We start from the raw sequence: 25,357 nt of genomic DNA, 5'->3' as shown, positions 1-25,357 counted from the left end.
GATTTAATTCGGGGGAGTTTTCGAAATATCAATTGCAGTTGATCAAGAGAATAAAACTTGAGAAAAGGGAAAAATAGAGGTCCGTAATATCTGCTTAAATATTCCTAGAATCCGACTCCTCAGCTATTTATTTACTTTATCCAGATAAAAAGTGGGACAGCTATGGGGTATGACGAGGGGTGCATGGTGTGGCGAGCTGTTTCGGCAAGTTCCCAAGCTAAGCTTTAGGCGGAGTTGCTGGTGATTGGTGGATGAACTTAAAGCTGCAGCCGGAATAACCAATTAGTACCAATGAAGCCGCTATTTTTCCGAGCTTCGAGCTGGAATATCAAAACTCCACAGGGCGATGGAGAAAGTGGCTAAAGTCGGCAGGATTCCTGTGCATTGTGTAGCTTGTGGATACTTGTACTCTGGTGCGCGCGTGAACCTTTGGGGATACCTGCATATGCATACGCCTAGCTGAAGGGAGCTTTGAGACCGAGACCAGGGTGCCAGTTCACATATGGAATTAAAGTCTACTAGCTACTAGAATGGAAATTCGGCGCCAGCAGCGATTTGTAGATGCTTAAATTTCATGAATACTTTATATGCTAACTTGGTCTCGTAAATATATCAGTATCGGTCGACTATGTATAGAAGACCTGCGGCCTTTCTACAACGTACTCTTAATCGGGAATGGCGTGTTGGATCGGGGCTCTTGTTGGATTCTTTGGTATTCCACCCAACACCAACACAATTCAAAGCTGGTTGAACAGCTCCCTACCTTCAGATATCAGAGAAATACTCGTCACACTAGCCTAGGAGGTTTGAATTACTATCAAGGACCTATTCAATCTTATTCGTAACCAAGCAACTTCATTCTTTAAATATATACATACTCCCATCAAACATAATCTCGTTCCTAAGTCTTCGATAAGAAAAACGACGTAAACTAACTATCGAAGAAAAGTAGATAGAACTCGGAACTCCGGGCTCTATAGAAAACATTCTCAAAGGCCAGTTTTCAAGTTTGCCAAACCCCAATATCAAGACAGATTCGACAAACAAGCAGGTGGTGTTAAAATGGCAGATCCATAAATAGAGGCTATGGAAGGAGGTGTGGCGGATAAATCCAGACTTTAACTTTCATTGCCCCAGTCCCTTGTGAACGCAGCGGACTTGTCACAGGGTGTATGCACCAAGAAATCACCTGGAACAAACTTCTGGAGATAAAAGTTACCCTTATTGTCGAAAATTTCCAAGTTAAATGTTCCACCTTCACCACCATCAGCAATCATGATTCTGAATGGGAAGTATGTTCCGGCAGTTAAATGCACAGTGTGTGCGTCTTCATTGTATCCACCTATGCCTGTTTTTAGTAGATACCGACAGTCGTAGTTTGAAGCAGTCCATGCTGTATATGCTTTCTGCCCAAACCACATCCAGCCGCCGTCTTTGATCCCAGCAATGTGGAAAGTGTAGTGGCCGTCCCTTGGCACGTAAAAGAATCCTCTGTGCATGACCATAAGTGGAACGGATGGTACGTTCTGCGGAGCCCACAACCCATACGGGTTCAGACCACTGGTACCCTTCATCCCGATCATCCTCGTGGTTCCTTGCGCAAAAGCTTTCTTGCACGTTTTATAATAGTTGGGATTGAATCCGGGAATACGGTTGTTGCTGTGCTGGTTGGGCCAAATATTCTCAAAGGCTACGAAGAGCATACCCGCGACGTTGCCGCAACTGATGTCTGGGCGTTTTGCCCCGGTGACGCCGCTACCATATTCAGAGGTATCCCACGATGGAAAACGTTTGGCTTTTCCATCACACGAGCGCGAAATCAGATAATCTGAAGGCCTTGTGGCTTTTACATAGTCAACTCCGTCAGCGCCAGTAATATCGAGATGGAATTCTCCTCCACCGCCACCGTTGCCATAAAGGATTCTAATAGGGTAATATGTTCCGCCTTCGATACGGACATTAACGCGGTTGTTCCTATAGTTATGGTTTGCCTCGCTCCAGTCGAATGCATTATCGCCTAGCCAATAATAAAATTTATCATCGACATCGTACGTGAAAAAGGTATATTCTTGAGTTCTCGGCGCATAAAAGTAACCGCGGTATATCAATGCGAATGTCGGACCATCCATATGTGTCTGTTTTGCAGTGAAGCCATGTGGTGGATTTTTTGTATACAAATGTGAGTATTTTGTAGCGCTGAGGGCTCCATTCCAGCCAATATAGTCTGCCGCTGTATCGTCGTATGGTATCGCGCTTGTGAAATAATTCACATTAAATCCTTTGTTGGGTACTTCTTGCTGATTGAGGAACGGATTGTTGAAGATTGCAACCTCCAGTCCGGCATTGCCGCATGAAGTATCAGGTTTTGATGAAGGCCTTGGAGCGTCGCTAGTGGTGACAATGAAAACGGTATCGGTCTTACCGCCGGTCGCGGTAGAAAGACCAAGGCTACCACCAGTTACGTATGTAGTGGCAGTAACGGTAACTTTTGGATTCGTCTTGGTATTGGTGACGGTAACGGTCGCGTCATCTTCGTCATCTTCTGGTTCTTCGGTTTTAGTGACGGTGGCGGTTTGCCTCGACTTGCTAGTGGTGACAACGAAAACGGTATCGGTCTTAGCGCCAGTCTTGGTAGAAAGACCAAGGCTACCACCGGTTACGAACGTAGTGGCAGTGACGGTAACTTTTGGCTTCGTCTTGGTATTGGTGACGGTAACAGTCTCGCCATCTTCATCTACTTCTTCTTCTGGTTCCTCTGGTTCTTCTTCGGTTTCAGTGACGGTGGCAGTTGGCTTCACCTTCTTGGTGGTAGTGACAATGAAAACGGTGACGGTCTTAGCGCCGGACTTGGTAGAAGGACCCAGTTTACCACCAGTTACGTATGTAGTGATATAGACGGTAGGTTTGGGGTTCTTCGTCTTAGTATTGGTGACAGTAACAGTGTCGCCATCCTCATCTTCTTCGATTTCAGTGACGGTGGCAGCTGGCTTCCCCCCCTTCCTGGAAGTGGTGATAATGTAAACGGTGTCGGTCTTAGCGCCGGTCTTGGTAGAATAACCTAGTTTACCACCGGTTACGTATTTAATAACGGTAACGGTGGGGCGTCCTCCCTTCCCCCCAGGCTTGCGGGTGCTAATGACAGGCTCGTCATCATAACCGTAGTTAGCCCTGCGATCAACAGCGGCGGCTAGTGATGAAGTAGCAAAACCGAGTGCCGTGACGGCGGCCCAATAGATCACGCGCATCGTGTGAGTAGCGCCGATCTGGATAAAGAAATATCCTGCCCAAAAGCAATAGAAATAAAATGGGGTTCAGAGAATTTCTTTATCTGTCAAAGGAATGTGAGGAAAGACAACAAAAAAAGAATGAATGGATGGATCCAATAGACTGGGAGTCCAATGAGTGGTGGATAGGGAGGAAAGAATCAATTCGAAAGGGAAGTAATCGTGCATTATATCACTGTCGAGATCGATCGACTTACGTCTATAGAACACTTTGTAGAGAATGAATTATTTGGTTGCGCCAGATCTATAGAGATCTAGAGAGGCAATCGCGATGCGATATCAAAACTTCTCAAGCCAGGATCAGTATATCTAGGCTCACAACTGCTTTTCGGCTTCGTAGGCTAAAACTCGCATCATCTACGTCCATTTCGGAAAACGATAAGTGATTTGTGCGGCTTTAGAAAGCTGTATCAGCAAAAGAAATTTTAGATAGTTTAAAGTTTAAGATTCTACATTGTGGTTATACGTTATCCCCCACTACCTTATCCTTCACCCCACTAGCCACGATTAGTATTATTTTTATACTACAACATGCAAACTTGCTTTTCTAATGGTAGATTTACATTCCCTTTTCCTAATATACTTTTGTATTGACTTTTGCCTTCATCTAAGATGGTGACTCTGCACGGGCAATTGCAAATTCAACAATAGGTTTCTAGTATATAACTTGGTGACACAGTGTTGTAATGTTACACGAGGTTATTTCAAAAGAGCGAAGTGGACCTATAGTAACAGACCCAGTAGCTCGATTACCCGTCAGTAGTCGAGATTGACCCTTCGCCTAATAGTCTGGCCAAAAGTTTTTATATTACCTAACCCATTTTAGCGTTTCGCTTAGCTCCGTCAGCACGAGCCAGAAAAGCAAAAATAGAAGCCAGAAAACCACAACTATTAGCCACTTACCTATATTATAACTCATGATATTGCACAATACGACTATCTGAGGAGGTCCACCATATAGAGTTCATACGCAAGAGTTAGATCGAGGGAGGAAAGAAGAAATCTACTGTTCGCGAACTGCTAATTATTACCAGAATGGGTAATCTGGTTTCCCTCAAATAATGCCTAGCCACAAGCATGCAGGGCTAAGCTTAGCGAAGGCTAACGATCAGATCATCTGCTCTGGTACGCATAGCATTGCTTCTATATTAGAACGTTCAGATATACATTTGGTTAGAAGAACCTTATTTAGTGGGGCTTTCTATTAGCGCCAGCCCTAATTTAGCCCCTCTAAAAATCCAAAAAGGAATTATTCAATAAAATTGGCATAATATTATCACACATTGATTTGGCGTACTTGTGCATATGCATAATGTACGTTTGGTCATTCCTAGGATTTTGATCGTCTCAAGTTCCGTTTTTGATAGGCGAAAGTCTAGAAGCTTTAACGAGTCTTCGGGTCTACTTGATAGTTCCCAATTAGCTTCGAACTTAATATTAATCTGCTCAATCAATGCTTACAAAAGTCCCATACCTACCCGAACAAAGCATCAATATTTACGCAACCGTTTAAGTAACCTAGTAAATTCTGTACTACCGATCATCCGTTACCCGGATACGCGACGATGTGGGCATCCGACTAGCTCCCCGGCTCGGCCAGTAAATTCTGATCAAGACTAGCTTTTGTGCCACTGCTTCAGCACTATTAGGTATTCCGTCCCTCTTTCAAGTAAATTTAAAGTATCTTGCGCGAGTTAACGTTGAGGTCGATCTCAATTCATCTGAGCGCTGTCGACAATTCTCCTGAGCCATCTATAGCTACATGTCCCAATCATGATCAGCCATCGGATGCCGGATTGTAAAAGAAACACCTTCTGGTGCATATGCGGCAAATCCAGCAAGTCGGTACGTAACCTGGGTCTTAGGGTCATGCCCGACAATGCGACGGCTTCTCAGGCTTTATGCAAGATCAACATCCACCACAGCTTGATGGGCTCAACTGGAAACACTTGAGCTCCGGACCTGAGCTCTAGCGCATCGCCCTTCCGTATCCCACAACAAGGTAATACAATGACAATACTCTGTTCTCAACCCAAATACTTAGCTTTAGCTAATAGGTACTGACCTAGAGCCTGAAGTCTAATACTAAGGCTTAACGCTCAATCAGCCAAGTTGGTACAAAGCTCAAAATGCTTATTTAGAGACTTCTAACTAGGGAAGGTTGTTGAAAAAGAATGGTAATGATGGTTAATTCGGCCTCAAATAGGTAACTGGGGACGAATTGTGATATCGAAACCTCGCTGGCTTCTTTTTAATTTTTGTTTTTTATTTTCTCCTTGAGTTCTGTCTCTTCTTGTTCAAAAAGAAAAATATAAAAAAAGAAAAATAAAAGATAAGGGTGCATGATGGTAAGTGAGTACCTACTAGATCAGGGAAAGGGGTTTTGATTAGGTTGGGAATGTTTTTGAGCCGGCTGGAGCGGATGTCATGTGAATCTTGGGGTTGTCTGTTGCATTTTAAATTTAACATCTTCGCTGTACGTTTGCTCCCAAAAGCAATGTGTACCAGACATAAAAGTTACATATATGTATAATGACAACAGCTGGGATAGTTCCGGCTTTCCGATGGCCCTACATTATCATCTCACAGTGTCCGTCTAGGCTTTAAAGGCGTGGCTATAATCCTTTCCTTTCCTTAGCTTGAGATCAGAGTCTCCAGGACTTACTCCTTGCGGTTCACTTAATAGTTCGTTGTGGAATTCGACATTATATTTTAAACTTTATTTCGTAAAGCGCGCGTAGATGGGCGTAATAGGAAGGGCCTCGCTTTAATCTGAAGATGAGCATTGCTGTCTGAAAGACTCCACCATCCTCCTCTAAGTATGTATTAATTATGTTGAAGCTTTTCGACTTTTTCCTAGCTCGGCGGCCTGCCTACCCAAACCCGCCTATAGGTCTTCCCCACATGAAGCTTACTACTTATTACAATTACAAACCAGCTTGCATATTACAAGCCTATCCGTTATATAATACGCCATCTCACCCACTCTCTGTCGAACCATCTTAGTCTTGACATATAGATAAATAATTGGTAGGCCAAAAGGCATACTCAGAACATATAAACAAACGAATAGATCGCCCTGCGGGGTCAGGACTAAACGTTCTAGGAATGACTCAAGAATTTTCCAAGTTAGTAGAGCTAAGGATTCATGTATACATGAATCCTTTGCATCTATAAATATAAGTCTCGTCTTCCCCATCGGCAATATCTCCTTTATCAGCAGCTCCAGCCAAGTCATCTCCTTAGCGTACGTGCACTAGCGCCGCTCATTGTGGTGTATTCTGCCTTAGTCGTTGCAGCCGCTACATATCTCTACTTGGAACTTTTCCATAGTATCAACTTCCCATTGTCGAATATTATGTCAAATAACCAGTCGCAATGTACCATCCGGGTGGCTATTCCAAGAAGAATCCCAATATTTTTTTGACCGTTATGTTAATTAAGTAGGTCCATTTTCGATCGTGAACATCATCTTGGTATCCATTGTCCCCGCTATATACATGAACATATCTACCAAGTGCTCCACATGGTGAGCCATACGCATTGCATTGATCAATTGATACGACTTTCTTCCATCTTTGCATGCACTTTATAAAAACCACTGCCCACCCCAACCGATCATCTGATTATTTTCATGAAAGGAAAATCCCATCAAAATCAAGTAAATCAGAGAATCTTAAGCCTAGTCTCGTATTGCAGACGCGGTCCACACTTTGCCCTAAGCCGCCCAATTCCACCAATATCAACAAAATATATATAGGAATGGCTCTTATCCTCTCTCCTCCTATAGTAGCCAATCCCCAATTATATACAAGAGACACATCATCTCATTTTTCTCCTGAATTTCCTCCTATATACTAAGAAAAGCAAGGATTCTAGAAGCAAGCTAGCAGTTCCTAATTCAGTCAAAGAACTATAGGGGCAGGCCCTCAGATCTAGATCTCCTCAATTCAATAGTTCCCCACATGGTAACTTTTATATTATTGAATAAGTTTGGTACTAAAGTTAAATTTGAAATGCTGTGAAAAAACAACTAAACTATAGGCACTCCCAATATATTCATTGGAAAAATAAGGGACCTCCATAAATGGGGAGGTCGAAATAGCAAACTATAGGAGTCACGAAGCGATAGCCTATGCTCCGGAAGAATTTCCAGGCATGAATACTTAGTAAGTATAATTACTCAATAACTCACAATGCAACTTGTCTCAAACCAGACTTCGAAAAAAAAAGTGTTCTTAACAAACAATACAGTTCCCTATCCCCGACGCCTGATACGCCTTCCCTGTCTTAACATCCAATCCCTTCTTCACCAAATCCTCAACAACAGCAGGAATAAGTTCCTCAGTTGTCGCGCTGCATTCCAAGTACATAGCACCCTCCAAGGCCTGTGCTGTTTTATATCCCTAGTAAAAGGTAAGACGGAAAACCCAAATCCATGTCAGCATATAGTTATCGGCATTTATATACTATCATGGAAGGGACGAGTTTGACCAGGTTTTTGCTGGGGAGTTTAATGCAAGCTTTTGCCAGGACAAGCGCCCCTTGTCGAGGGTCAAATTGCAGAACCAGGTAACAATGATTGTCGGATAAAATGGGATTCAAAATGCAGGGTGTGACGATCACGAGGCAGCGGGAAATGGGAAAGGCTTTGGTAGGTGGCTGTTTACTTACTACCAACGGGTCAATGAACTCCCCTTCCTGCTTTTCATGTCGTAAATCCCTCTTGAGGCCGATAACCACAACTGCAATATCGGCGCCGTAGATCCTAGCTACCTCCCGGTTCTATATATCGTAGGTATTAATATGTCGGTTATACACACCCACAGGAAAATATTTGTAGATTTATAAACCGGGAAGACTGACGATAGGGTCTAACTCCTCTAACGAAGCTGGATTGCCGATATCATAGCATAGTACGAGGACCTCTGGTCGCACTTTCTTCTGCTCTAGATCTACACACTCACTCTCGTGAAAATTCAGAAGCGGCGAATTCTCTTGTGCGGAATTGGTGAGCACGAATGGTTTGTTGGGGACTCGGAAGTCATCCTAGATGTTAAGAAAGGTTGGAAATGCAAGGTTTAGTCATAAATTCCGAAGTACTATCGCGCAAAAATGGCACCGTCTACAATCGGTGAGGAAATAGGGTATTGTAGTTACATACACCACCAATCTTGCCTATCGTAATCCGTCTTCAGAGTTACATATTAGAGACCATTATGATATCGAAGGATAGCTAGAATAGCTGAAGATGTGCATAGACTCACTCGAGGAATGTGGTTTTCCCGCACCCGCTGGCACCGGCTACCAGGTAGTTAATTTCTGGTCTGTAGCCATCAGTTCGATCTATAAGGTTGGTTGTTGAATCCATGGTCAATCCGTTGACTATCTGGGTAAGAATTAGGTAATTTGGAAAGGGGTCACAACTTCTAGACCGGGCTGCGATCCTATTAGCTGGCCCAGCATCGGCGACCCGCAACCGGGCCAAGCGACAACACTAAATCTACAACAGGTCTGCACTGTGATCGTAAAATGTTGAACATCATATCTTCCAGCTTGACTTCGCCGGAAATCAATATTGTACGACAGCGGGGTTTCAGATGCTAGATTATTTGTTTAACCCATAAAATTTGCTTTTGCTTATTGTTGTACAAAATACATCCAAAATGCCTCGCCCCAAACTTAAACTCGGAACGTTCTAGGAGTCAATAAATCGATTTTTGAGATCGATAAATCGATAAATGACAAAGCGATGAAGGCTTAAACGTCTTGCAAAGATGGTGTAAAATCAAAATCTCAACTCCCGCTAAATCCATAAGCAAAAACATTAAAACCAAAGGAAAATCCAGGAACGCTAAGCAGAAATGAAAGATGAGACTTGCTCGCGCGAATATGCAGGATGCAAGAACAAAATATGGCAAGCCGTACTACAGCTACCACAGATGGAGTGCAAAATAGAAGAAAGATAGCAGAACTCAAACCTTGGTAACGACGCCGAATTAACCATGCAGATCATTTTATCATGTCCCCAACGAACTCATTGAAGGTAACAACTTTTTTATCTTCTCGGCTTCTCAGCGTAACTCTCTCGCCGACGACTACTACTTCCGCTTTTCCCTTTCTCTCGCTTTCGCCTCTCCCTCTCCCTATCGCTTTTCTCCTTATCTTTCTTGATGTTCACACCTGCATCGTTTGTTACGACTACTGGTTTCGAACTCCCATACCCTCCAACGCCACTATGTACAATGACAGGCGTGCAACTTCTATCTGTATCATCTATCGGCTTCTTGCTGAACAACCCGCTCTTCTTACTGGAAGCACCGCTCGCATTCCTCACAGGGGTCTTAGTTGAGCCCCTTGAGTTGCTTCTATAGAGAGCATCATCATGGGGAGACGAGGTTTGCAAATGTTGGTGCGTGTCAGGGGTCCCACTTCTACCAACCTCTGGCGTCTCCCCTCTCTCCGGGATAACCTCCAGGTTTCTATTTAAATTGTGTATTGGGAGCCTTCGCACTGCATCTTTGATATCATTCACAAATGTACCGTAAACTTTGGAGGGAAGAGCCATCCTCAGATAGGCGTTGGGCTTCTTGGGAACACTTAGATGACCCATTCCAGTTGGGTTGCTAGGGTCGTAACCTGCAGAGTGCGCAATATGACTGTTACCATGGACTCCCAGCTGCGTTTGCCTTGGAGGCGCTCGCGCTGTGAGGTATTCTTGCAAGATCGAGGTTGAAGTTTTAGTTGACGCCACACTAGCGGGTACCTGTGCTACCGATGCTGCTGCCCTCGTTTGTGCCTCTTGATATGCCCTGGTAACACTCTGCGGAATATACCTCGCCCTGTACGGATTAATCTGGCTGATACTATCATCCGGAAGCAGCGTATCCCCATCATCTTCCTCCTCCGCCTCCTCCCTCAACTCCTTCCTTCTGCGTTTACGCTCCTCCATTCTAATTATATCCTCGTTTTGTATTTCGTCAATCGCGGTTTGAATTTCAGCAGGCAGGCTTGGTATTTCATCATCATTCGGGGCGTGAATTGAAAGATGGGCTTCAATCCCTTTTTTCCGCTTGAGGATATTGGTTTGAACGGTTTTCATGCGTGCAATAGTGGCTTCGAGCTGTTTGACTGTTTCGTCGATGCCCTTACTGAGTTCAGCGCATTCGGTTACCTCACGCTGCTTGTCAGACCGTACGGCAACGTCGACATCTAGGAATGCAGTAGCCCTTTTGCTGTAAAGAATGTCCAATTCATCGTCAGTCATGTGCCTACAGGCGAGCAACAGAGGTCGAATATGCGGGTAGCTAGTGAGGTAGATCGCTGTTTCTTCCGGAGTGACGTCTTCTTCCATTAATCTTCTGAGGCCAATAACGGCTGGGTCAAGGACTTCAGGTTCTTCTAGGCAAGCATTGAAGATAAACATCTTCTCACCATCATGCTCAAAGAACTCCGAAATTGCCTCATCGTCATTGAAGTCAACATCACAAAGCTCAGGGTAAGCTTTCCTGCCGCTGATATACTCCAATGTTTCACCCCAAGTGGCAGCATCTGGAGGTAGCTCCCTCGAAAATATCTTCCCAACCTTTTCTAGAAGGCGGCGGGCAACAGGTTGATATCCACCGATTCCAACGGCGAACGATCCTTGTGTTTCTAATATAGTTTCGTAAGCGGTCACCGTATTATCAATCAGGCTAAGTAAAACCGGTAGCTGTTGACTTAGTGGGTCGATGTTGACGGCCGAGTTCGCAAGGGTATGATGTGACTTCTTCTTCACTGGCTGTGCGCCGGGCGCATGTACGGTCTCATCGTCTCCTTCTGAATCTTCTTCATCAAGCTCGTCTTCAGGCATTTCCTGCTCAATCTCATAGCCCGAATCGAATTGCTCTCGTAGCCCACCGTAAGGTAGCAGAAAGTCAATAGTCTCCCTTTCGTTTATCAAATCTTCCGATACATCCTCCCCTACAATTTTGACATTGGGCGAAACTTGCACTGAACCTTTCCGTTCCTGATTCTTCGCTATTGGGAACTCTGCTCCTTCAGGGGTATGGGGTTGTTCAAGTTCATCAGAGTCTGTTGAGTCGCCTTCGTCACGGTGAATATGTCTGGGACGGTTGGGGCTATCAACTTTGACTTTGATGGATTGCTCCGTTTGCTGTAAGACCACACGGGTGCCACTAGATTTAGGCGATGGATTACTCAATTGATCTCTCGAAGATTTTGACCCCACTGTTTTTATGGCCTGGAAGATCGTCGTAGCACTCGCTCGTAGCATTGATTGGGCGCCTGGTGTAGACGACTCCCTCCTTGGTATCACTGGTGTCGTATATCTTGGTGGCGGTATTGGTTCACCAGCCGGAGGCGGTGGTGGAGTACGGGTAGGTTGTTCCGGAGTCAGGCTAACTGGAGTTCTATCACGGTGCCGTCGAATGTCTTCAAGTCTATCTTCTTCAGCTTCTCGAGCCCTTCGTTTTCTCCTCTCTCTCTCTTTCTCCTCCCTCTCCTCCTGTGTCCTATGCCGACGATGCTTCTTCGCCCGTTCTCTACTTCTTTCCGGGGCATCTTCCTTGATTGTCGTCAGATTCCTAGACGATTCCCTAGGTCGATGAGAGTGAGCTGGAGTAGCTCTCCGGGAGTCGGGAGGTGTAGGAAGTTCGGGACAGGTAATATCGGGGTGTTCGACGTCGCGAGAAGTAGGAGTTTTAACCTTCCGAGTGGTAGAGTGACGTCTTGTAGGAGAAGGGGTGCGGTCCCTTTTGATGTGCCTTTTCGGTGGGTCTAAGGGCGGAGGGGACGGCGAACTTGCGGACATCGTCGATCTAGTGTTGACGTAGTGGGTAATCAGGGTCAGCAACAACACATACTCAGACTCTAAAATATTCTAGATGAATATGCTTTTGTTTTTTTTTTGTTGAGAAGGATATGATATCTGGTGGTGTATAAGAAATACATACGAGAGAGCACTCCGGACAGTGTAAAGGTAGGCTGCAGGTTTGGGGAAAAGAGGTTTTTGGGCAAGCAATGCAGGTCCAAAGGCGGAATGTCGAAAAGACGGTGGGATTCGGGGTTCAGCCTGGTTCGGTTTGCTGGACAAGTAGCCCCCTGTCGGCTGCCCGACGACGATATTGTTAGGTGCAGAATTCCCTCGTTTCGAGTCCAACAAATCCGGAGACGGCTGAGGATGGTTAGAAATTTTCTTTGAAGATACTGGGGCAGATTGCCGCTGAAGTTTTGAAGAAGCCTTGGGTTTGGCAGTAGCAGCGGTGGTGGGAGCGGCACTGGTGTGCTGGGCTGAGGAATGACGGCGGTGAGGTTTTGGGGTTAAGGCGGATCTGTTGGAGGGCGAGGACCCTGTCTGATCTTGAACAGGAACCCGACCAGGAACCTGACCTTGAACAGGAACCTGAGTTTGTGCGGGGCGGGCAAGTTCGAGCTCGAGCAGCGACAGCGTCGAAGTTGATCTCGAGGAGGCAGTTATTGCATCCGGCGACTTTCGACTTTTCTTGATAACATCATGGCTATTCCTATTCGCACTTCGACTACTATAATCACTATCCGGCGTTGAGTTATTCTTGTCTCTCCTGAGGAAAAGTGACGTCCAGCTTCGGCTATTTGTATTGGCAGTGCCACCGTTGGTGTTTGGAGAAGAGGTAGGGCTATTGCTACTGCCTCGCCGGCCTGCCTTCTCGTCCCTTATAGCCCCTCCATGACGATGCTGATGACCAACTGCCCCTCCAGATCCACCGCCACCGAAGAAGAACGATGACAGCATACTAACCCGAATTATATCAGTCGGTAGACGCCCAATCTCAGCTTGACACCCGTTCCGGTTCTGTATGAATCATCTGGCCCAGGAAAACGCATGCCACGAATTTACTACACCGGTGTGTATATCTCGTTGACGCGGGAGGCTTTCGGGGTCCTGCAGATTCGGGATAAACTCTCGAGAACTATCCGACTATCCGTGTTTTTTTCTCCCTCCCTGTGGGGTGGCCCACAATAATAATAAAAAAAGAAACGGAGCAGAGCAGCTTGCACCTTTGGTATAGCTACTTGGCGAGTATGACCATGACAGAGGAACAGAAAGGATCAAAGATGAACACGAGAATAGAAAGGAAACGAAAAAGCACAGAAAGACAGTCAGGGGGGGAATATCCGACTGAGAATCGAATGACCGAAAGTACGTGCCAGGGAAGGCGAGGTATTTGGAAATACAAATGAGGAAAATTCTAGGTCAAGTTGCAAGGTTGAACAGAACACGTCCAAGACGCCTTCAGGATCAGGCCTGCATAGCCTCCTCTAAGCTCTGAGCTGTGCCTGTTAGTTAGTGATTTCCCATTACGGGAGGCGAACGAACGGACTAATATACTGGAAACGAGAGAGAGAGGAGGGGTTGAGTGATACAAATATATTGTAGTGCAATGTTGAGAGACTCGAGTTCAACAGCGAGGTCTTTTAAGTTCCCGATTAAAAATGAAAACAAGTATTAATAGTTTTAAAAGCATCTATAGGTCGACTGTGCATCGATGCAGCTTATGCAAGTGTGGGTGGGATGAGTTGGCCAGTCGAACCTGAAACAGTGGTCTCCTCCCGATCTGGCGAAACAACGTTCCTGAATTGTATCTCCTGTTGCATTTTTCGCGTTGTGTTCTTATGATCTTTACTCTTGTAACCATTAATCAAACCTTTGAGAGAATTCTAGAAAGTACATTATACATAAGGTATAGATTATTAGTATACAGTATTTCACCCTGGCGCCATGCAGAACAGTATTGCCTTAAATATTGTTAATTTGACCCATGAGATATTATATACAGCTTTGATAGTTTCGTACTTATACTCGCTTGAGTACTTAGTTCTACACTGATCCCACGACACAATATTCATTTTCAATTTAACTTCATAGTAGAAAGGAAGCACTGACCTAGGTATGTATCTCTAATATCATTCGACTTATAAGAGATGGAAATCTAAAATTAGCTTTTCATTAGTCCTATTTTACCCGCTGGCGAAACTTCGTGTCTTATATGACGAACTAATCGCTATTCCGTAGGAATTCTTCTATATACAGCTACATGTAGTTATGATACAAGAATTATGATGGCGGGGTTAGCCTAGCTAGCTAGGTTGCCACGTTAGTGGTAGTGGTACTGTTAGAGAAGACAATATTTGGTGACATCACTAAATACCAAAGGTTCGAAAGTCCATTGCTCAGCCAGCTTCCCAACCATTACGTGTGCACGGACACAACGATCCACCAAAATCTCAACCGATAGTCTATATTGTCTATAGAGCCTATAGTTTTGTTGAACCAGCGATACAGTTCTAGACCTTGTCTCGTATCCAGGCCTGAAAGTCCTGGAGCCCTGGACCCATGCATGCATGGTATGTTTATAGCGGCGAGACAATCTAGACCTAAAACGAGTTACCACCCTCTCAATAGCTTTCAACATCGAGAATACGTAGGTATTTTCCCAGAGAAGAATGGAGCAATCCGGTAAAATAATCAATCAATAGCAAATAGAAATGATGTGGTATCATACAGAGAAATGAATATGCCAAACAAATTCAACGCCATGCCGCTTGCATCATACATTAAATGCATTAAAAATTAAACCCGCTATCGATAAATCAAGAACCTGACAGTCTAGGCCAGATCCATGTTACAACCATGCCCAATCCATCAAAACTCTCCCCATCGCCTGATCCGCCAATATATCAAATGCCGCTCTCGAAAAGTCCAAATCCGTCGCCGCACACCCAACACATCGATCCACGATCTTAACATCAACACTAACATTCTTTCCTCCCGGTGTATCCTTCGCTCCGGGTGCCCCGATCAAGAACGCCTCGTTATTTGGTCGGTACCTCGTCGCACGGATCATAAGACCACATAATGGGTTTGCATTCGGGTTCGTGCCGACGTTTTGGGAGTCCCAAAGGAAATGAGAAACAGCGATAACATGCTCTGTGCCAGCATTATCGAAGCCACAGGCACCAAGCCCAGTGTCGTAATATGTTGCATCACCTTTAAATGTTTGTGCTGAAGTAGGTAGGGGTAAGAAGACACTGCGTTTTCCGGGTGTTGTTAGTGTAGTTCATCTACGGAGTAAACCAAACAATAGTAGTACACATACTCAAGCTTTTTCTTGCCTGACAGTCCAGCCGCCAGCGCAATAATTAAGATAATCAGGAACAAAATCCCAGTTCCTGCTAGGAAATATAGTCTTCGAATCCCAAAAATCCGAGCTGGCTCGGAAAGTGTTTCCTTCTCATACGGCTTCAACTTGAACGACCCTACCTCCTTCGCAGATGGCAGCTGGTACCATTTCCTCGAAGCCGAAGTATAAATCGGAGCCGTGTAAGCTGGGGGTAAAGTTGTAAGGTCTGTTATTGATGAGTTTTCCGATTCCAAACGCTTGAAATTATCGTCGGGAAGCGGAAGTGACTCGAGGTCTCGCTTTGGTGTCGCCATGGCTTGATTCTTAGCCTTTCTTGATTCGGAGTGATTGTGACGGAAGAATATTGCTTTTCGGAGAAATGCGCCCGCTAGACCATTCTACAACCTTTTATAAAGATTGAATTATAAAACTGCGCAAACTGCAATCGATGCAATCCTTGAATTCGATACTTGTTCCCCTCAGATCGACGTCGCCAGTGACGAAATGGGAGCAAATTGTAGTCGTAAGCAAACTTGCAAACAAAAGTCGAAAGATGGGAAAAGAGGGCAATCTGTCATGGCAAAATAAGCCCTTCTGGCGCCTGGTTGGACACTTCAATGCATGGTGGCCAGCGGATGATTGGGGAAATTGCAGTGAGATAAGGGGGATGGACCTGCCGACAAGGGTCAGCATGTCGGCTCTTGCTCCTCATTTGCTGGAGAGCAGTTAGCGCCAAGACGATTGGTTCCTGGCTAGCCTAATTGGGTAATTGTCGACAAACGTGGAAGTGTAACACAGGAAAGTGTGTTGTGACAAGGCCCTGTGCAACGTGAGATTGTTTGAATTTGCTATAGACGACTCTATCTTTGACGTTATAGGTCTCAAACGGGAATGTATCTGAAAGTAACTTTCAGGATGTCGAGACAAACATTCCACGTTTAAACAACTGTCGAAACGGCATTGACACATTGTAGAAATAAGTTTCAATCGTCATTATAACCCAGTGTTAAAGTAGATTCAAAATATTCGAAAATCATATCGAGAATGGACAGATTATATACCGGACCTAAGCTAAGCACATTTCTTAAGCCTAGATGATAAGGCCCTGTTTTCCGTTTCAGGGAGTTGGGGATGTTTGAAGCAAATAGCCCACTAAGAAACCGCCAATAGTCAACAGTGTGTGCTTCGATGTCTGAATTTACACAGGACATCCATGACCTTATGTCAGAATCGTAACTTCAGGGTTTCGCCATGCAGCTGAATTCATGAATAGACTCTCAAGGCCCCTCATTTGAATGCTCCGATTATTAATTCTTATTAATCCCGTTTAAAACAGAGTACGGGAGACTACCTGCCTTATGGCACGTGGTCAGTATCGATGTCGAGTCAGGTATCGATATCAAGAAAGCTTTTCGGGAACGGACTCCGACGGTGTGCAAACCCGGATTTTGCGACCCTTCAACGTATCTATTACATATCGAATACGCCACTCGATTTCTTACTTGCATAGCCGAGCTCGCTTTCGACAATTTTCTTTCGCGAGTTAATAACTATAGTAGACTAGCCTCTTGTCGACACTTAGCCTGAAATGAGTTACCAAGGAATCTGGAGAACATGACTCCGGGGCCAAGTCTGATAGCAGGAGGATTTATATTCTGAACGGATGTGAGCGGCTATAGGGTTTTTAATCATGTGCTGCAAATCCTCGAGATGCAACATACTTCGGGGTTATATTTCCGTAGAGATTCTGGGAGTGGATTCGGTTGCGCAACATTTTTTTGGAAAATCCAGCAGCCTACTACAGGGACGGTATTATATCGTTTCAATCTCACAACGAAACTGTGATATTGTTTGCTATTAGCATGTTTAATTTTGCTTCGTTTCTAGTCTAGTTGTCTTCGTCTCTAATTCTGTACGATTAAGATAACTGGAGGGTTAAATAGGTACATAGGGAATTTACAAACCCTAATTCTACTTATAAACTTAATGGTGATCCAGTCATATCCTTTTGATGACCCCCACCATATGCATACTATAGACTTGAGGGTTTGGCGACACGCAGCATTAAGCCCAAGGGGCTATAGGGTTACAATATTAAGATACCACGGAAAATTTGCCAAAGTAGAAGAAATGAATTAAAAAAAAGCAATTTCAAATCGCTATGCACAGTATATTATGTTATATGGTAGTAATATATACATGTCTAAGAAAGTAAATGCAACCCAGAAAACAAACCCAGAGAAATATCTACAACCTCTCAACTAAACACCTCAGCCATTGAAAATTTAATTGACGCACTGGCTGTAGTAGGCGTTAAGCTCCTTGCAAGTGCCTTGAGAGCAAGAAGTTGGGCCAGTCCAGCCAATACCTCCACACTGTCCGTAAAGTGGAGAACCTCCAGTGCTACCGGCAGGAGTAGTGGTGGTGCGGGCAGCGGTAGTAGTGGTGCGGGCGGTGGTAGCCGCAGTGGTGGTTCGAGTCACAAGGGTGGTTTGAGCAGCAGTGGTAGTGCGAGCAGCGGTGGTAGTTGGGTTTCCACCACCGCCACCGTTGCAGGCCTGGGCAGCTGGACCAGGGAAGGTATAGCTGTTGAAGTTGGAGTAGATGTTGACGGTGATACCAGGGTCAGTGGCCGAAATGTGTCCAGGGATGGAGAAGTAGTTTGGTGAGCAGCTGCCACCGTTGGTGATCTGGAGTTGAGCACAGCCAATGTAGAACTGTGGGTCACCAGCTGGGTAGGGGTTGTGGATGCCGATTTGCTCGGCACGGAGGAGCCACTGGCCCGATGGAACACCAGATGGGATTGTGACATCGTAGGAGACTACGGTACGTTTAGTATTTCTCTTCCTCTTGATAACTCGAAAGAAGGGCTAGAGTTAAAGCTTACCGCTCATTGGCCATGTGACGGAGCCACCAGAGAACGATGGTCCTCGCTGCTCGAACTTGAACTATTTTTCGCCATCTTGTTAGATAATTGTACTATATTTGTGTCCTGACATTCTGATTTTAACCTACCCAGTTAGCACCGCTACCATCCCAGGATTGGGCAGAGCCACTGGCTCGTCCGAGGTAGAACAGGATTGGGCCGTTGTGGTAAACAGCGGTGTCAAGTCCAAGAGTAAGCTTGCTACCGGCAGAAACTGTCAAAGTTTGTGTCGAGCCACCAGTAAGAGCACCAACATTGCATCTCATATCACTGCTGGTGACGTCAACAACTGGAGAGTTGTAGTTGGTGTTTGTACGGAAGTACTGGTATGCGGGGCCGCCATTGACAGTTTGGAAGATGTCTTTGATGAGTGTAAGTTAGTATCGAGGTTCGATATATATCATCAACTATATGTTGATATTGAGTGTTTTCCTTACAATGGGCAGACGCAGTCTGCAAGAGGAAAGCGCCACTGGCGAGGATTCCGGAAACCTTCATTTTGAAATCAATTCTTGAAGTTTGGTTAAACTACTATCAAAGTAATGCAAAGATATTAAATAAAACTTTTGACTACCACTTGGGTGCTGATGAGAGAAGGAAGATGGTGTGTAAATCTAGAGGGCATTCTGCCCCTCTATATACTTCTCAAGTTCGGATTGTCTATGGCCCCATGGCTAGAGCTCGAGAGTAATCCGGGGCAACATCGAGGTTGCAAGATGTAACATGCCCCAGTCCATGGAGCACTCAATTCCATATGGTCATACGTATGCTGACCATCGTGCCGTGGACAAGACTTCTCAAGACCCAAGGATGAGTGCTTGATTACCACGCTGATTCGGCAAGGACACTGGCATGTCTAGGCGGGCCAGGCAGCTGGCTAACCGTGTGATCAAAACGCTTTGGTGGTAGTAAAAAGACAGAATTGACCAGGTATCTTACGTTACGAGATGCGCAGGTGGATAGTTTCTATGAGCGCCTTCCTAATGTTCGATTGTTTCGAAATCTGAGTGAACGGGCCCACAACGTCGGTAAGGTTGGCCGTTATTCCAGACCCCTGCGTGCCCAGTGCTTTCGGATCCATTCGAATTTATCCCGATGGCCTGTTGGGGTTTTGGTGTTGAAACCGCTGGGCAGGGGCGAACCAGCGTCTTAATCCCTGCGCTTCTACCCAATTCAGACATTTTGGGTGTGGGCGTCAACTCGATACCACAACCTTAAAGATCGAAAGCCTCAAATCTGTCAGTGGTATGATCTTAAGGGCCCAAATATAACCTATATCTTTGATCTGATAATATTAGCGGAGCTTTGACCAAGATGTGTCTCGGTTTTGATTGCCCATAAAGAAGAAAAATGCTTCTCTAGTTCGTCTCGAACATGAAAACCCAGGTATTCCAAGATTCGAATTCTTCTATGCAATCCACAAAAGGAGGCTCGAATCCACAAAACTCTAACGAAGTATACAAATTTTTTATTTGAGATCTCCACATAAGCCCTTGATCAAGGCGCTCCCTTAACTCCTGGATCATCTATAAAGATTAATTAAAATTGCAGGAGAAAAATGTCAAGCAGTGCCGCGCCTCATGCCACAAATGATTCGATGCCACAGCTAGACAGTTCGATGTGTAATCAGCGTCTAATACAAGCCACTTATTTAAGTGTCTAAGTTTTCTAGTGCTCATGAGCTGCAACTATTATGTCATGCCATGGCCAGACATCTGATCACGTCGACGGTCTTCACAAGGGCCAGGTTATATCTTCGAAACTAAGACTATACCCTGGGAAACGACGAGCGGATAAAACGGCTAAACTCCAAATTCGTTCAACCCTTCATCCCATACATTACTCTTGTATCCCGCTTAAAACTACACATCTAGTTAATCTAGAAAGTAAGCAATGCCATGTCGCGCAGCGAAGCCCGAAGGCGTTCGAACCGATTCAACAAGGTCCTACCTGTTAATTCAGGTACCAAGTACAGGCTTTATATTCAGCCGGTGAGCAAGTTTATGCAGACGAATATATATTATATATCCGAATATCTATACAATGTCGCGATACCGACGGTTGTAGCTGATAGAGTAACTCGGATGAAAGTTGCCGTTCTCTCAATCCGCTGCAACAATTTGGATAATGTCGGGAATTTATTAATTCTAGATCTAGATCGACCCGTAGAATGTTCGATTCCGGGCGTAGATTTAAAAGAAAGCTTTGTAAGAGTATGGTCGCCTGGAGACTCCCAACCCCGCACGGCCTTACCCCCAAGAAACCTGGCCTCATATATAATTTTCCAAGAGAACTCAACTTCATACACATGCACTATCTAGACTTGAGTCATGAATCCGGATGGTCAAAGTTTTAAAATTTTATATCTGAGAAATGTTACCGGAAGTCTCTGGCGCCATGGCCGCCATGGCAAGTTTATGTGAAGCGATGTTAAGTTAGGATTTACTATACCTATTATAAATCGGGCTACTTTGGTAACGAGGGTTGACATCATTGCAGGGTTGGAAACTGATAGCTACATAGATATAGTCTAGTGCCGCCCCCGCGCATAGCCCCGTGATAATGCCAGGTGGCTTCTAGATCTTGGGGATATTGATAATATATACGCATAGGCATCGATGCCTAAATTTCTGGGGACTTTTCGGTACAGTAAGTACTATGGGCTTGAAGTCTACAGACATGGGCGTCTTTTGGCATCGGAATACGTTTCCGATGGGTATCTGGGACATACCCAAGTCGACCTAGGATATCTTTATGGGCATATTGATGGTGCGAACACGGATAAGAGATATCTAGAAAGTAGGTTCGTGCTTAGACTGGTATACGCATATATGTATCGTCGTCCGGCGTTCTCTCGAGGATCTCATTAACTTTATCTACTCATCTCATAATAATCTTTCGAGCTTATAGATATGCTGAATACTCTAATTATATTATATATGGGACAGTACAACTAATGATTATGTAGTTTCTCGTGGAAGAAGCTGAGTTCGCGATGATGATTATCTATCTACTAAACTAGAAATCCCACTACGGCTTTCGCCCAAAGTACAAACTTGCACTATCGAGGAGCTCCAGATGCGGGGTAATTAAAGCCAAGGATATATATATTGGCGGGGAAGCCATGGCAAACATATTGATTGTAGTGTAACATCTTTAAACTTCTTGATTCGATTATTCGAATTTCTGGATACGATATTTGTCTCGTACCCAGCCCCACCAAAAAACTACAATACTATATACTGATCGCTCATGGATTAGTTCATATATCTATATCCATGGGTATAAAAATGCTAGTGGACCCAAATGTTAAGTATTCATAATTGCCTATAGAATGTTGCAACGAGTCGATGTCATTCCGTTTAGATATATCGGCTTATATGATATATCGATAGCTATTAAATTCAGATGCAATACGGACCGTAGAGCTGTCGACTATGCTGCCCCAAACTTTTCCCAAGCGAGCGGTATAATAAATATTGATGTGTTATATTCATTATAAATACCCTTCTTTGTGTTTTCGGAGATAGGTTCAGTCTATGAGTCTATCGTTTAAAATATATATGTTTCCAGAATATAATATCTGTACATGTGACTCCTCGGAACGAGACTAATTTGTATCGCCACGTTACTTTTATTAACCTTGGAATGTTTAGAAGTCATGTTACAAGCCAAGTTCAATTTATATATAAACTACCAAGCAATTCCAATATTGAGTATCGAGCCGCTAGAATACGTTAAAGTAGCGAATAGTATACCGCGCGTTAACGTTACCGCGTTAATATAAAGCGCTCTATGGACTTGAAACTAAATATTGATAGCTACGCTTTCCAAGTATACCTCATGCGCGGATTCTAAATTATTTATAAAAGGGGTTATTGTATTTTTAAAACAAATGTAATTGAATTGAAAGTACGTATAATACTTTTTTGGTGCTTGCTTGGTGCAATATTCGATACAACTGAATTTTGAGGACTGCCTCTCTATTCCCAACATGTCGATATATATAGACTTTAGGCCATGTAATACACTATCATTTAAATGTGAGTTAATTTAAACGTGGAATTAAGTTAAAAGCGAGAATTAGGATAGTCATATGAACCAAATCTAACTTTGAATTGTAGCTGTGACAATGAACAAGTTCGCCCGGGCGCATCTATTTATTATTCTTCGTAATGATACAATTACCTTATCAATACTACCTTCACAGAATTAATTTATCTATACCATTATTTTGAAGAGGATTCATGATATGTACCTGTCTTGCATGTGAATGAAATCGGGGACGTTTCAATTCTAGCCTCGATGCGGCAATATATCATACTTCCCTGACAACAGAGATAATGGTTCTGTAGCCAACTTTAAATAGAAATATCTCCTTTTGGTAATTTTTAACATCGGCTGACACAAAATCTCGAGGATTACACTGCACCAAAGCCTTCAATTAGAGAGTCAATAAGTTTGATTTATCCAGTGGCTGGGTTAGAACATCATCCCAACAGTTTTGAATGTTTCGGCTAGTTCATTAGGGCCTGCTGTTGGATTATCTTTTTCAGCCCGTTCCTGGCATTCTCAGGCCGACCGAAGGACAAGGATGTCACATTCTTTCTTTTGATTGGCTAAAACACCGCAACCACGGCCAATGATAGGTCACCACGATGAACAGCGATCCGGTCCAGAAGGCCTTTGACTGGGGTACTTCGCCGCTGGTGGCAGATGATGCTGCAAGTCATGATGGGCTTTGAAGCAGGCAAATGGAGCCGGTTCGCTCCCATTTCGGTCGCTGTTCGTGTGAGCTCCAGATTTCCAGGGTTCTCTCCATTCTAGAATTCGACCTTTCTTCTCCTTGCATTGTATCACCATCTCATCGATATCTCTCGCCGTTTACCAATTTTATCTCCCACAAAAATTTGGGTTTGAACGCTCAGGAACGGAGAATTAATCATGACCCATTCCGTCCCAGTCATAATGCAACCTTCAAACGAAATCCCCGAGCCTGAATCTGCTCCTCCCCATTCTGAACCCGAGCTTGAACCTTCACCTGAACTTGAGCCGTCATCCGAACTCGAAATAGACTTGTCGGTCCCATTAGCAGACCCGGATCCATTCATCATGCCTATCGGTAGTAGTAGCGGGAGTAGCAGTAGTGGCAACTTGACGGTGACGAGCGGAGTCAACTCGTTGGTTCTATCCGGTGGCGGCCAGATTTCAGAGGTCTCCGACATTATCACTCGCCGCCGAGCCGACTCAATCGCCAGCGCTGCCAGCACCATCTACCTTAACTCCCGTAGCATCTCTCACAGACCATCCCTCGAGGACGCCTTCAGCAGCCGAGCCTCGTCCGTCTCCTTGTCGAGACCCGTATGTTTCCCCCTTTATCCTTGTACGCCACTTCCAGCACTAGTCAGGGGCTCACTGTTCGCGAACTTCAATTAGGTAACTCCCACAGCTCGTAAGCACAGCATCTGCGAAGACCTTTTTTCCACACCTCCGACCCTTAGGAAGCCAGTAAACAGAGTCATGCCTCCTCCAGCTCCTGCCCCTCACCCAGATTTCCAAAACTGCGAACCGGTGGCTATCGTTCCGAATTCCGATGTCGCTCTCCTCGTTGGTTCGCCTCACTCTCCGGACCGACGCAAGGTCCTCGCATCATCCACCATCCTCACGATCGCTAGTCCTTATTTCCGTGCTTTGCTTGCCCCGAACCGTTTCAGCGAGGGCATCGTTTTCCAGGAACACAAACACATTGAATTGTTGATGTTTGAAGAAGATCCAGCCGCAGTAATAACCGTTTGCAACATCCTCCACCTTCAGAGCCGAAAGATCCCTGCGGTCTTGACCGGAGATCAACTTGCCGAGGTCGCCATTGTTCTTGACAAGTATGATTGTGTTGATGCAGCTTGGGCTTGGACTAGATTGTGGATGTCGGGTGGTGCCTCTAAGGTTGAGCTCGAAGCAGACGGCACCAGGGGAACTGATGATGCTGCTCTCAATGCCATCAGCTTGATGATTACTAAGGAAAAGGATCTATTGTCGAAATGGCTTTTCATTGCCTGGGCTTTCAAGGATACCGCTGTTTTTGAGAATTGCGCCAACGCCTTGTCCTGGAAGCTATGCGAAGGAGAGCAGGAAGACGATGAGTTCTTCCAGAGACTTCCCGAGTCCCTTCAGCGTAAGTTTTTAATCTTCATTGCTTGAGCCTTTTATACAGCGCTGACATGATTGAGATGAATTGAATAGGCGACCTGATTGAAACGCGAACAGCCTGCATTTCTAGCCTCTACGAGTGCACGCAAGCCTTCATCGATAAGTTTGTTGACCCGGTTTGCGATGTTGGAATTCAATCGTTCTACTATAGGAAGCAGAGCCCCCGGGACTGCGACTCTAGAGTGCTTGGGACCACATTGAAGGGATTACGTGAAGCGGAACTTTACCCTCTCATCAAGATTGCTAAGTGGGATCGAACTGCTGCCGAATTGCTTGGGGATTTACGAGCCGTCGGACGTAGCATCTTCGGAGCCGACGAACATCACCACGAGATCACACCTGAGATGACCTTCTTAGGGGATTTGGATGTTGCAAGGAAGAGCATGAGGACGTTTAGGATGGAAAGTTATGTAAGATAAACTTCGTCGCTTGATTGAAGTTTTATTCCTTGTCACGCGACAACTACGTTTATGATTGAACACTTTTACGACGGAATGAACGATAGAACGAATCTTCGGGAGGAAGATGGGGAGTACCGTTGATGGGTTTAGGTTTATTTCCCAGGATGGTCCTGGGCATGCATTATTATTTAGCGGAACAACGGTGTTAGGCGGGCTTTATGGGACTCGATTTCAGGGATTTTTTTTTTTTTACTTTGACGCTGTACTGCACTGTGTACTGTAGATTCGGATCAGACTGCCACGGACTAGGTTCACGAGATCATTCGTTTCTTGTTCTATTATACTTTATTCTTTTTTCATAATTAATCACAATCGCTT

The 25,357-nt window shown here is 44.7% G+C and overlaps 6 protein-coding genes across 6 annotated transcripts; 1 reads left to right on the top strand and 5 right to left on the bottom strand.

The window, feature by feature from the left end:
* Positions 1-1,118: 1,118 nt before the first annotated feature.
* Positions 1,119-3,245, bottom strand: AOL_s00054g743 (uncharacterized protein; the record flags this gene model as incomplete). Its single annotated transcript, XM_011122059.1, has 1 exon — positions 1,119-3,245. The coding sequence occupies one exon, from the start codon at positions 3,243-3,245 to the stop codon at positions 1,119-1,121; it is 2,127 nt and encodes a 708-aa protein (XP_011120361.1).
* A 4,277-nt stretch (positions 3,246-7,522) lies between these two features.
* On the bottom strand, positions 7,523-8,655 carry AOL_s00054g742 (uncharacterized protein; the record flags this gene model as incomplete). Its single annotated transcript, XM_011122058.1, has 5 exons — positions 7,523-7,690; positions 7,959-8,069; positions 8,151-8,333; positions 8,449-8,476; positions 8,552-8,655. 5 exons carry the CDS (start codon positions 8,653-8,655, stop codon positions 7,523-7,525), a joined length of 594 nt encoding a protein of 197 aa, XP_011120360.1.
* A 687-nt stretch (positions 8,656-9,342) lies between these two features.
* On the bottom strand, positions 9,343-13,056 carry AOL_s00054g741 (uncharacterized protein; the record flags this gene model as incomplete). Its single annotated transcript, XM_011122057.1, has 2 exons — positions 9,343-12,103; positions 12,239-13,056. The coding sequence occupies 2 exons, from the start codon at positions 13,054-13,056 to the stop codon at positions 9,343-9,345; spliced, it is 3,579 nt and encodes a 1,192-aa protein (XP_011120359.1).
* A 1,891-nt stretch (positions 13,057-14,947) lies between these two features.
* On the bottom strand, positions 14,948-15,759 carry AOL_s00054g740 (uncharacterized protein; the record flags this gene model as incomplete). The annotated part of the gene is made up of 2 exons (XM_011122056.1): positions 14,948-15,353; positions 15,422-15,759. 2 exons carry the CDS (start codon positions 15,757-15,759, stop codon positions 14,948-14,950), a joined length of 744 nt encoding a protein of 247 aa, XP_011120358.1.
* A 1,971-nt stretch (positions 15,760-17,730) lies between these two features.
* AOL_s00054g739 (uncharacterized protein) lies at positions 17,731-18,869 on the bottom strand (the record flags this gene model as incomplete). The annotated part of the gene is made up of 4 exons (XM_011122055.1): positions 17,731-18,266; positions 18,333-18,393; positions 18,461-18,732; positions 18,809-18,869. The coding sequence occupies 4 exons, from the start codon at positions 18,867-18,869 to the stop codon at positions 17,731-17,733; spliced, it is 930 nt and encodes a 309-aa protein (XP_011120357.1).
* Positions 18,870-23,315: 4,446 nt separating this feature from the next.
* On the top strand, positions 23,316-24,997 carry AOL_s00054g738 (uncharacterized protein; the record flags this gene model as incomplete). The annotated part of the gene is made up of 3 exons (XM_011122054.1): positions 23,316-23,732; positions 23,808-24,543; positions 24,612-24,997. The coding sequence occupies 3 exons, from the start codon at positions 23,316-23,318 to the stop codon at positions 24,995-24,997; spliced, it is 1,539 nt and encodes a 512-aa protein (XP_011120356.1).
* Positions 24,998-25,357: the final 360 nt, after the last annotated feature.

This window comes from Orbilia oligospora (assembly GCF_000225545.1).
Source record: "Orbilia oligospora ATCC 24927 unplaced genomic scaffold scaffold00054, whole genome shotgun sequence".
NCBI lineage: Eukaryota > Fungi > Ascomycota > Orbiliomycetes > Orbiliales > Orbiliaceae > Orbilia > Orbilia oligospora.
This window is presented reverse-complemented; position numbering and strand designations above follow the sequence as displayed.